This window comes from Neomonachus schauinslandi, chromosome 2 (assembly GCF_002201575.2).
Source record: "Neomonachus schauinslandi chromosome 2, ASM220157v2, whole genome shotgun sequence".
Taxonomy (NCBI): domain Eukaryota; kingdom Metazoa; phylum Chordata; class Mammalia; order Carnivora; family Phocidae; genus Neomonachus; species Neomonachus schauinslandi.
Window position 1 is genome coordinate 14,572,217 of NC_058404.1, and position 11,138 is coordinate 14,583,354.

The 11,138-nt window shown below is 49.0% G+C and overlaps 2 protein-coding genes across 2 annotated transcripts; both read right to left on the reverse strand.

Annotated features, from left to right (window-relative positions):
- Positions 1-738: 738 nt before the first annotated feature.
- Positions 739-1,523, reverse strand: LOC110584232 (claudin-22-like). The gene has a single exon (XM_021694260.1). It carries the CDS (start codon positions 1,521-1,523, stop codon positions 870-872), a length of 654 nt encoding a protein of 217 aa, XP_021549935.1. The 3' UTR covers positions 739-869.
- A 1,590-nt stretch (positions 1,524-3,113) lies between these two features.
- LOC110584242 (putative claudin-24) lies at positions 3,114-3,776 on the reverse strand. The gene has a single exon (XM_021694266.1). It carries the CDS (start codon positions 3,774-3,776, stop codon positions 3,114-3,116), a length of 663 nt encoding a protein of 220 aa, XP_021549941.1.
- Between the last annotated feature and the right edge of the window lie 7,362 nt (positions 3,777-11,138).

Sequence of the window (11,138 nt, forward strand, 5' to 3'; positions counted from 1 at the left end):
GGGGTCTCCAAGGTGAGCCCATCCCGGCCTGGTGCTCTGGTGGTGGGGCAGCGGTCCCAGGAGCTTCCCCCGACCTTGACCTGCAGCAACCCCGTGGCCGCTCCTCAGAGCCCCGAGGCAGCTGGGGCTGACAGCAGGCATCAGCCATCTACCACAGAGCGTGGGGCACCCAAGCCAGAGCACACTTGGGGGGCCGTGTTTTACGTGAATCTCCCCAAACACCAGGTTGCCACCCTCTGTTTCTGCCCTGGTGAGGAAAGCATGAAGAATGTGGCTGGCTTTTGGAAAAGGCTCCGTAGAGGCACCGAGGTCTCTGATTACAAAGGAGATGATGTGTCCCACATCTCTCTCCTCTCAAGCTTTCAAAGAACCAGCAATTTTTTAGTCTAATCTAATGTTGTCCATTCTCAATAAATATGCAACAAGGCTTTAGTTTCAATATAATAGGTGATCTTACACACTTGAAAGCAGTAAATGATTAGCAGGAACATTCCCAGTTGCCAAAATGATTCATCTCTATGAATAACACCTTCAAAGATATGTAAGCACTAACATAATGTTTTATTTACTAGCTCTGTGCCATCACTGAATCTATTTTAAAATTGAGAAAATTCATCCACAGTAATGAGTATGATTCCTATTAAGTCTTGAGTGGTTTTGGTCTCAGAATAGAAGATAAAAGTGTTTTTACTGTCTTAGAAGGATATTATAATTTAAGAAGCGAATAGCCATGGGTGGGGGAAGATGCATTTTAGAAAATTAAAAGCGCAGTGAATGGGTGGCTGTGTAGCAGGAAATCCTACCAAACGCTGAGAGGAGTGAGCGTCTCTTGAAGAGTGAACACCGCTGACACTTGCTGGCTTAGATTTTCAGATGGGCTTGGTGCATCTCCTGGTGCTGATGGTGATATGCGTTTCTGTCACTGCATGGTGGCCCGAAGCTGGGGCAGCCCGGGTGGAGCAGGCTGCACAGTTCAGCAGGCACCCTCCCACGAGGAGGAAAAACCCGGCAAACCAGCCCAGGAAGAGGGCTTCCCCAAACTCCCACCTGGGCACGATCTCTGGCACAGTCTCATCCCAGAACTCCTGGACCGTCTTGTAGGCGACCCAGGACACCGGAGTCAGGGCCGAGATGCCTGCTGACCAGAACAGAATCCCTCCCAGGATCAGCAGCCCCTTCTTGCGGCCCCGCCGCGTCTCTCCAATCCTCAGGCAGTCTAGGCCAGACCCGGAGAGCAGCAGGCCCAGGAGCCCCAGCCCGTTGGACAGGAACATGAGAATCCTGGAGATCCTGAGTTCGGCGGGCAAAGCCAGGAAGGAATCGAAGTCCTTGCACTGCCTCCCCACTTCCTCTTGGATGACACAGGCCTGCCAGAGCCCCATGGTCCAGTTCTCCATTTCGTTTAAGTCCAGATTGAGGTTTTTCCACTGTGGCAGGTAGTTTGTAAGACAGGATAGCACCCTTCCCAGCAAAGAGAGTGAGATCCCAGCGAATTGTGCCACACTCCGAAATACTAAAGCCATCCCTGAGCCCCACGGAGCCTGAACCAAACCAACTCCTGCCTTTCGGCTGGTGTGCAGAGAAGTGTGACGTCTTATGCTGTCACCTCAGAGCTCGGAAATATTTCTTCATTGTGTGTAAAGGATTCTTGCCAGAGTGGCTATTGTTTGGGTCTGTGTTAACTGGCTTTCAGGAAAGGACAGGGAAATAAGTCTGCCAACCGGCAACGCCAAGGTGTGGCCAAGCGCCACGCTCGTGTCCTCGCGGCTGACCGTGGTCGCAGTTTGTCTCTGAAATCACACCAGGCAGCACTCATCCTCCTGTCATTGTTAATGTACAGATGGCTTTCAGGTTGTTCCCAACCTTTCTAACAGCTCAAAGAATTAAGAAGTCTAAATGCAACATGGTCAGTCGGCAGTTTGCGTTCAGCTCCAAGGCTTTCTGTCTATCTTACTAATTGCACCTGTCACATTGCCATGTGTTATCACTCTCGGATTTCAGTACGTACATCGCAGTAATACTGAATGTGGTCCCTTTTTAAAAGCACGTTCAAGAAAAATATTTCTTACCAGATAAATCGATCTTACTTCGGAAATCTCTCTAGACCTTCGGTCGGGTCTGTTTTTTTTCAGACCCTTGACCTATCTGTACGACATAACACATGAAACCATATGGAGCCTAAATCTCAAGTCTACTTACCTCCCTGCCTTTCTGTCAAATTCATGCGCCTGTGCATGCACAGTTTTTGTTTTGTTTGCTTAAATATGCTTTCTATGTTGTGGAAGAGTTAAGCAATAGGACTTTGTAGGTCGGAATGAACATCTCTGTCGGTTCACCACCGAAGTAAATAGCCCCATGCTGATCATTTTTAATGAAACAAAGGAAAGTTTGTATTGGGGCAAGTGGGAACTATCAATATCTGGATATCAAGCACAAAACATTTTTGGAATTGTTCATCTTTTTTAGATTTGAAACTTCTGAAGGAAGAGACGAGAGGTCGAGACCGGCCAGTATTTTGAGTGTGAGAGTATCATAAAGTACTGAAAACCGTCAGCCTCATCCAGTTCTGTCACACAGCATGCCTGTTAGGTCCTGAACACAAACTGCCTCTGTTCAAAGAAGACCAAAGTCATTGTTGCGGAAATAACACTTTGGGATAGGCTGAACATGTGCTGTGACTAATGTAGAATGTTTAAAGGATTTCAGATTGGGTTTTCCTTTAGGAAATAGAAACTAATTATTATTTCCAGCTACCAATAAAAACAAAAACAAAAAAGTTTCTAATATAAAGTTAACACATTAAAACTTAATACTGATTACAATGGACAACCACCACCACATTTTGATTTAAATAACCAGATCGATGAAATTATTTTTGCCCATACCTATGTAATGCTTACCATGATAATTTTCTTTTAGATATAAGACTTGTCTCTTTCTTACCTCTCCAGATTTGGGGGGGGGGGGGGGGGGGGTCTAGAATAGAAAAGCAGTTACTTAATGAGAACATGTGAGCAGCACGGATTTAGTCACATAACAAAGACCCCTTTCTAGTGTAGACCCCACATCACAGTTGATGTGGAAAGATGCATCTCTCTGGGCCCGTCCAAGTCTTACATTCTCAGGTCTGTGGTTCCATTTTCCAGGTACGGCCCCTGAGTTAGCGTTTCTGCCACTGCATGGTGGCCCGAAGCTGGGGCAGCCCGGGTGGAGCAGGCTGCACAGTTCAGCAGGCACCCTCCCACGAGGAGGAAAAACCCGGCAAACCAGCCCAGGAAGAGGGCTTCCCCAAACTCCCACCTGGGCACGATCTCTGGCACAGTCTCATCCCAGAACTCCTGGACCGTCTTGTAGGCGACCCAGGACACCGGAGTCAGGGCCGAGATGCCTGCTGACCAGAACAGAATCCCTCCCAGGATCAGCAGCCCCTTCTTGCGGCCCCGCCGCGTCTCTCCAATCCTCAGGCAGTCCAGGCCAGACCCGGAGAGCAGCAGGCCCAGGAGCCCCAGCCCGTTGGACAGGAACATGAGAATCCTGGAGATCCTGAGTTCGGCGGGCAAAGCCAGGAAGGAATCGAAGTCCTTGCACTGCCTCCCCACTTCCTCTTGGATGACACAGGCCTGCCAGAGCCCCATGGTCCAGTTCTCCATTTCGTTTAAGTCCAGATTGAGGTTTTTCCACTGTGGCAAATAAGTTGTGATCATGGACAAAACCCATCCCAGCAAAGATAATAAAAGTCCAACGAATTGCATTGCTACTCTAAAGACGAAAGCCATTCTAACAGATCTTACTACGTGGGCCACTGTCTTCCGTGGTTGACAGGAGTGTGACAATCTTGGTCCTATGCTGCCTGGAATATAAGCGTTGGCCATTAACTCTTTGGAAACTCTGAAATGCGTTTTTGTTCTTCTCGAATATAATGTTTCATGTAAAGGACGAAGGACCCTGTTAAAACTATGAGTTAGGCTTTCTGATAAGGATTTGATCTGTTACCTTCCAATTTGCTTGGTAAAATTATATCCCCAATGCTTGATGATTATAAGTCTAAGGATGAACAAAGAGGGCTCTATGACCCCTCACCCTAAAATACAACAGAAATCTTTGTGCTTCAATATGGATTAATTAGATTTTAAGTGGTGATAAAAGGCCAGCCCTTTCGGCAACAGGACTTCATTGTAGTAGCTGAGTCTGAGATTTCAGGGATGCAAAACAAGACCTTGTAAAGAAAGGTAGACTGTTTCCCTATAATCTTTATTCTTCTTGGACTTCCTTAACCTACACATGAGCCCGGGCCCAGTTCTTGAGTGTCGCAGGCACTCAGTGGGGACTTGGCAGGAAAGTTTCCTCAGATTCCTGTGAAAGGTGGAGGCTGGTTCACTGGGTTCATTCAAATGACAAAGACCCAAGACGGATGCCCAGAGGTGCTAAGTGAGGAGGGGAGAATCCCGGGGAGCTCTGGATTTCATTCTAAGATTTTCTCCATCCTCGTTGAGGACCTGGGGTAATGCATGATTTCTTAGTGTCTGCGAGGCATTTTTTGGTTCACAGCTGAGCTGTCTTTGCTGTCAGTTAAGCCACTAGACAAAGCAACGCCAGGCCAGAAGACTCCTGGCAGGTCCAAGACAAAGGTTTGGGTGTGGAGACAAGAGCCACAAGAGGGCTGACCTTTGAGGCATCATCTTGTTTGTTCTTTTGATTTAGGCCACACCTTGAGAGCATACTTCTGCAGAACGTGACCCCTCAGAGAACACAGGGCCTCTTGGCTAGGATAAGAAGCCACATGCTGCAGAGTCCCAGAGCGGTGCCAGGCCCCACACACCCGACCCCACTCTGCACGGGGCCCTGGGCCTCCCACACCTGCAGCCGGAAGGCGGCATCTGACGGGCTGGGACAGGACATGCAGGAGCCAGTGCCTAGAAGATTCTAAGCTGCTGAAAGAGAACCACTGCCCATCACCTCCCACGGTTGAGTCTAATCCAGGATCAGAGAAGAGCTTTTATGATGTTGGCCAACAGGAGATGGGAGAAAAACAGAACCCTGATCCTGATGTATCCAAGTAAGCCTCAGAGTCATGAGGTGAATGGTGCTTTCTTCAGCATTTTCCAGCATCCTATGTTAAAAAAAGAAGAGGAGTTCTTAACTTTTACAAATTTTCAGAATCCCTTAAGTATATTGCTGTACTCAGTGTGCTAAGATAGATGGTTCCAGTTTGCACAAAGACAGAAGAGTCCAGAAAGGGCTAGTGATTTGTCCAGGGCCTCATCGCCGTGCTCTGGGATAATGGTGAGCTAGAGCTTTCCTTCTGGGAGGCAGCCAGAATGCAGAAAGCTCTCGAGAGCAATCCTTAACAGTCACAGATGATTCTTGACATCATGATGAAGCTTTTCTTTTTTAATGGAATAGAATAGGCTTCTGTGTGAGGCAGTGATCTCTCCTTCCCAAAGGTGTCTCAGAATAATTCTCGGGGCGCCTGGGTGGCTCAGTGGGTTGGGTGTCTGCCTTCGGCTCAGGTCATGATCCAGGGGTCCTGGGATCAAGCCCCACGTTGGGGTCCCTGCTCAGTGGGGAGTCTGCTTCTCCCTCTCCCTCTGCCCTTCCTCCCTGCTCATGCCCGTTGTCTCTCAAATAAATAAAATCTTTTTTTTAATTGTTAAAAATAAACTAAAAAAAGCGTAATGCTCGGGGGCACCTGGCTGCCTCAGTCGGAAGAGCATGCCACTCTTGATCTCAGTGTTGTGAGTCAAGCCCCACATTGGGTGTAGAGTACAAAAATAAACATTTTTTTTAAAAGGCTAATTCTCACCTGTCAGGGCTACCATGGGGGAGGTTTCTGCCACAGTGGGGGTCAGGCCTGGATAACCTCTAAGGGCTCCCTCAACTCATTTGATCTTTCAGCATTTAGAAAAATATTTTTGAGCACCTCCTCCTGGCCAGACTGTGGCGTGCTAAAGTCACAATCAAGACTAGGATGGATGCAGGTCCTGCCCCTGCCTCTGCCCTCGTGGCTCACCTTCCAGTAGGAAGAGGCCACCAGGGAGCAAGATAATTCAGAGAACTGCAAGGAGCGGGGGTGTGAGTGTTCGGGGCAAAGGAGAGCCCAGTGTGGCATCCCTGGGACCGGAAAGTGCGAGGCCCCACCCCCGGGAGCTCCCACCTCCATGGGCCAGTGACAGTCGCGGTGGGGGAGGGGGGGACACTAGCTTCTCAGCCCGTTTTGCTCCCAGGCTGGGGGTGGGGGTCGGGGTGAAATTCAAAAAACAAATATTACCACCACACCATTCAGTGTGCGGAGGACGACATGATCTCTGTCTCCAGAACATTCATCTAAAAGCAAAAACCTCAGTTTACCGAAAGCCACACATCTGGGGAAAGCTCTCAGGAACAGAGGCTCCATCTTGCCTCCATCTCTCGGTGGAGGAGTAGCAAGGTTCTGGAAGAACTTTGGGACGGGAGGAACTTTTGCAGCCATTTTTGGAAAACAAATCTGTCACAAAAAAGTCAATCAGATTGACCCGTTCATGCTGCTCTGGGGCAAATCTAGATTGCAGGAGATGCATGGCAAGCATTGCATGGAGAAGCTGGCCTTCCTTTCTGTCCTCGGGTTTATGTTTTTATGCTCTCGATGAAGGCTGTGGACGCAACCAAACCGTCTGTGCTGTGCAAAATTGATGGGTTGTTACCCAAGCTGCCGCCCCTGCCCGCACGTACCACACACCCCTCTGTTGCTGGCCCTGCCCTTCCTACTGGCCCGGGGCTGCCGACGGACAAAGCAGTCCCCTCAAGGCTTCACCAGTTCAGCCTCACGTGTTCGGATCCCTTCTCTGTGCCAGGTACCGTGTGAGAGCCAGGCGTGCAAAGGTCTGTTCTCAAGCGAGAGTAGCCCAAAGAGCAAGACTAACAGAGACGGTGCTACGTAAGGCAAGGGTGGCTGCTTCAGGGGAGGGAGGCAGGAACAGGTGTCTTGGGGTTGCTCCTGAAAGATGGTAGGTGGGGCACGGCAGGAGAGTGAGGGAGCCCCTAGAAGGTGAGGCTGGGACCTGGGGCACAGTTATGCAAGCTGAATCATTCGGATTTATAGATCATGAAGAGCCTTGGAAGGATTCTAAGCAAGGGTATGATGTGATCATTTTTACATTTTAGAGACCTAGCTGGGGCTCGGGTGGTGAGCTTCTCTGTATCATCTAAGACACAGAAGCCACAAAGACAAGCCCACCTGAGGCCAAACCACAGCAGCAGGTGACCCGTGGCAGGGGGCAAGCCTGCTGCAGGGGAAGGTGTGCAAGAAGAGAGATTGAAGAGGGGTGGGGGGGGAGGTGGGCAGGGCACAAGGTGTCTTTTGAGAACATTAGAGTCTGAAGTCCACGGAGAGACACAAATCCTGTGATCTCAAAATTACCCTAAAAAAAAAAAAAACCCTTAGGCTCTGGAAAGACTGCCCATCTCCCAGAAGGCCCAGCGTGCCGACTCCCACCCCCCGAACAGTGGCGGGAGCACAAGAGGAAGTAGTTGGCTTCGTTTGGCACCTTGGAGGAAAAATATCCTAAGACCCTAAGAACCAGCATTTGTGAGACAGGAGGGCACCAACAGACTACAAACTCCCTGGGCACCCCACCCCCAGCAAGCACTCCGGCACGTGATAAAGGGGAGAACCAGCCCTTCTTCTAACAGGCGCTTAGCTTCCCTGTCACTTTGACCTAAGAGTAAAGACAAAGGGGTTCCTCCTGCCAAACACAGTTTTTTTGATCAAAAGAAAACCTATAATTTATTTGTTTTTTTAAATATTCCCTGTCCTTGGGCGCCTGGGTGGCTCAGTTGGTTAAGCGACTGCCTTCGGCTCAGGTCATGATCCTGGAGTCCCGGGATCGAGTCCCGCATCGGGCTCCCTGCTCGGCAGGGAGCCTGCTTCTCCCTCTGACCCTCCTCCCTCTCATGCTCTCTGTATCTCATTCTCTCTGTCTCAAATAAATAAAATCTTTAAAAAAATTAAAAAATTAAAAAATTAAAAAATAAAAAAAATAAAAATAAAAATAAATAAATAAATATTCCCTGTCCTGCTATATAGAGATTCTCACTATTAATACAATGAGCTCACCAATAAAGACAAGACACCCTGTTGTCTTCCTAGCAACCAAAGCACACTGCCTTGTGTTCAACAAATATTTGTTTAATAAATGAATGAGGTCAGTGCTTCTAAATGATAATGAAGGTAAACACAGAATCCCAGCACAGTGACAGATTCCCATCCCACAGCCAGTTACCTTTTGTAATGCTGATGACACAATCTGTCCTGGTTTATCTGAGCATGACCAGTGATAGAAAATGTTGCCCACACATCATGAGTTAGCAAACAAGAGCGCCCTATTCCGGAAGGGCGTCAAGAGGGCCATGTTCTAGGTTTGGGAAAATGACAGAAGGGCTGGAGGTGCACCCAAATGTTTACTGGGTCCTAAAGATGGAGGCTTTTCCTTTCCTTCATTTTCATTATTTTTGTTTTTCTAAATGTTCTACAACCCATGCAGGATTCTCAAAAGAAGAATAATAAATGTTATACATATATATTTTTATATATATTTTAAATTTTATTTATTTATTTGACAGAGAGAGAGCACAAGCAGGGGGAGAAGAGGGGACAAGCAGGCTCCCTGATGCGGGACTCGATCCCAGGACCCCAGGATCATGACCTGAGCCAAAGACAGACGCTTAGCCGACTGAGCCACCCAGGTGCCCTGAAAAATAAATGTTATAAAAGGCAGGGAAAAGCCTCTGCTGGACTAAGCTTTTTTCCTTTTGTCAGAGGGTAATGATAGGTAACTGTTATCAAGTGCCTTCTACTTCCCAGGCACCATTCTGAGGACTTGAACATACCTTGGCTCATTTCATCCCCTCAAGCACTGAATGCGGGAGGCAGTAGCAGCAGACCCATTTTACAGATGACGGGACTGAAGCACGCAGAGGCAAGCCCCTTGTCCGCGGTCACGAGGTCATTTACAGAGCTTTGGATGCAGGCGCCTAATTTTCTTTCCCAGAGCACAGAGGTAGGCTGGGGCTGGATCCCCGAGTCTACACTACCGAGCAATGTTGATCCAAGAAGGCCATGGGATTCAGAGCCACCTGAGGGGCTTATTCCAGCTTGATTTTTGGGTCCCGCCCCCAGGGGTGTGCTCGTAAACATTTAGCAGCAGCTCTTGGGTTGTGGGAACCCTGGTTTATAGCCTTTGCCAATTTGCCTGGCGTCAATACTTTTGCTGTGACCAATCCCAGGCTACCAATGTGACGTCACAGAAGGTAGAGTTGGGAAGAGATACACTGCAGCTACCACTATATGGTATTGTTAACAAACAGATACAACGGACATAAATAACCTCAAGAACATAGGTAATACCTGAATTAAAATCATCAGGAAATGATAATCCAGAGTATTAATAAATACTTTTGTTTTTAATATAATTTAATTGTAAGTTTCTATAATTCGATTTTAATGATGGCTGTGTTTAACAACCCACTCCCAAAATGCCTGAAAAGTTAACCCTCGGCTCGCCTGAGCCAGCAGGAGACAGCTCCAGCACATCCCAGACCTGAATCACAGATCACGTCATAACTCAGAATCTCTCGAGGGAGCTGGGGTTGCAGGATTCTGCCCCCTAACCATCTCCTGCAGGAATCTTCAAACATTCTGATGCTTACCATTTGAGAACCAAGACCCTGGGCTTTGCCACCAGGAGCTCGGGTCTGAGACCCCTCAGAATCATCGACTGAGCCCACATCCCCCACTGAAACTCAGCCTCGGGCTGCGGACAAGGGGGAAAAGCCATCAGTCTGGTCTAGACTTGGCCAACCCCCTTCCTTCTCCACCTACCTCTTGATTTTTGCTGTTCTGCTCATTTAAAACATTGACGGTTTAAAAAAAAAATTGTGTTAAAATTCACAGTACTTATCGATTACTTGATTGGTTTGATTTATAATTGCCAGGCAATCTATTAGTTGAGTGCCCCTGAAACTTTCACCAAACAATTTTGGGAAGAGAGAAAAGGGAAAAAGATCTAGTCCTTGCCCATCGGAATAAAAAAAGGGGGGGCGGGGCGGAGGAGGACATCAAAAACTGTAAAGAAAAATATTTCCTTATTTCTCTTATAAACAGGTATAAATGCTTTACTGCTCTGCAAGCTTGAGGGCGGGTGCCAGGGCCTTTAAACTTGCAGCTAGTAGCTTCCTCTGGTCTCTGGGGAGTCAGCACCTGGAAGTCGTTCCCACTGGTCTGACGCTACCGCTTGGGACATTCTGGGGGTGGGGGGGGGGACGGAATGGAAGCAGGTGGGAGGGGCGCGTCTCTAGGGGCCAGATGGGGAGGAGGTGTGGCTCCTTCCCAGGGACCTCCCTGCGGAGCTGCCCTCCAGCCCCGGCCGGAGCGGGGAGTCCGAATGGACATGCACCCCAGGACGCGTCGCCCACCACGCACGCTTGCCCTGGTTTGTGAGCCGCTCCAGCGCGCCCTGGGCCCGTTTCAGGCGATGGCATTTCGGGGAGGAAGTAGGGGAAGCCCGGTCAGTGGGAACCCAGCCCCGTCCTGCGTGTGGACGTCCAGCAGCCGGTGGGAAAGCCCGTTCTCATCGCCCGGGGGTGTGGGGATGGAGTGTTTCTGAAAGCCCGGGGAGCTGATGTCTCTGTCTTCCGAAGCCCCAGCCGAGATGCTGTTGCAAGCCTGGCGAGGACTCATGCTTCCAGAATCCTGTGAGCTCTCCCTTCTGGAGAGTGAAGGCCTATAGGAGCGCAAGACACATTAAAGGGTCATAGTAATAGGCATTATTTCCTGAGCACTCACGGCTTGCCAGGCATTAGGATAAGGACTTTATCTGCCTCATCTTCCTTATCCTCACAAGAACTCTGTGATGTAGGCACCTTCTTACCTCCATTTAACAGATAAGGAATCGGAGGCTTCACTAAGCCAATTAGCCTCCCAGACAGAGATCGGAGAGGGAAGCCCAACCCCATCGAACACCAAAGCTCATCCAACCCGTACTCATTTTAATACTGTAAAAAGCAATCTCTGCCCGGTGTCACGACTGCTTCCCCATCTTGTCCGGAAGCTCTGCCTGTTCCCAGCACTCGCAGAGCACCGTGCCTCCTCCTCAGACCAGGGA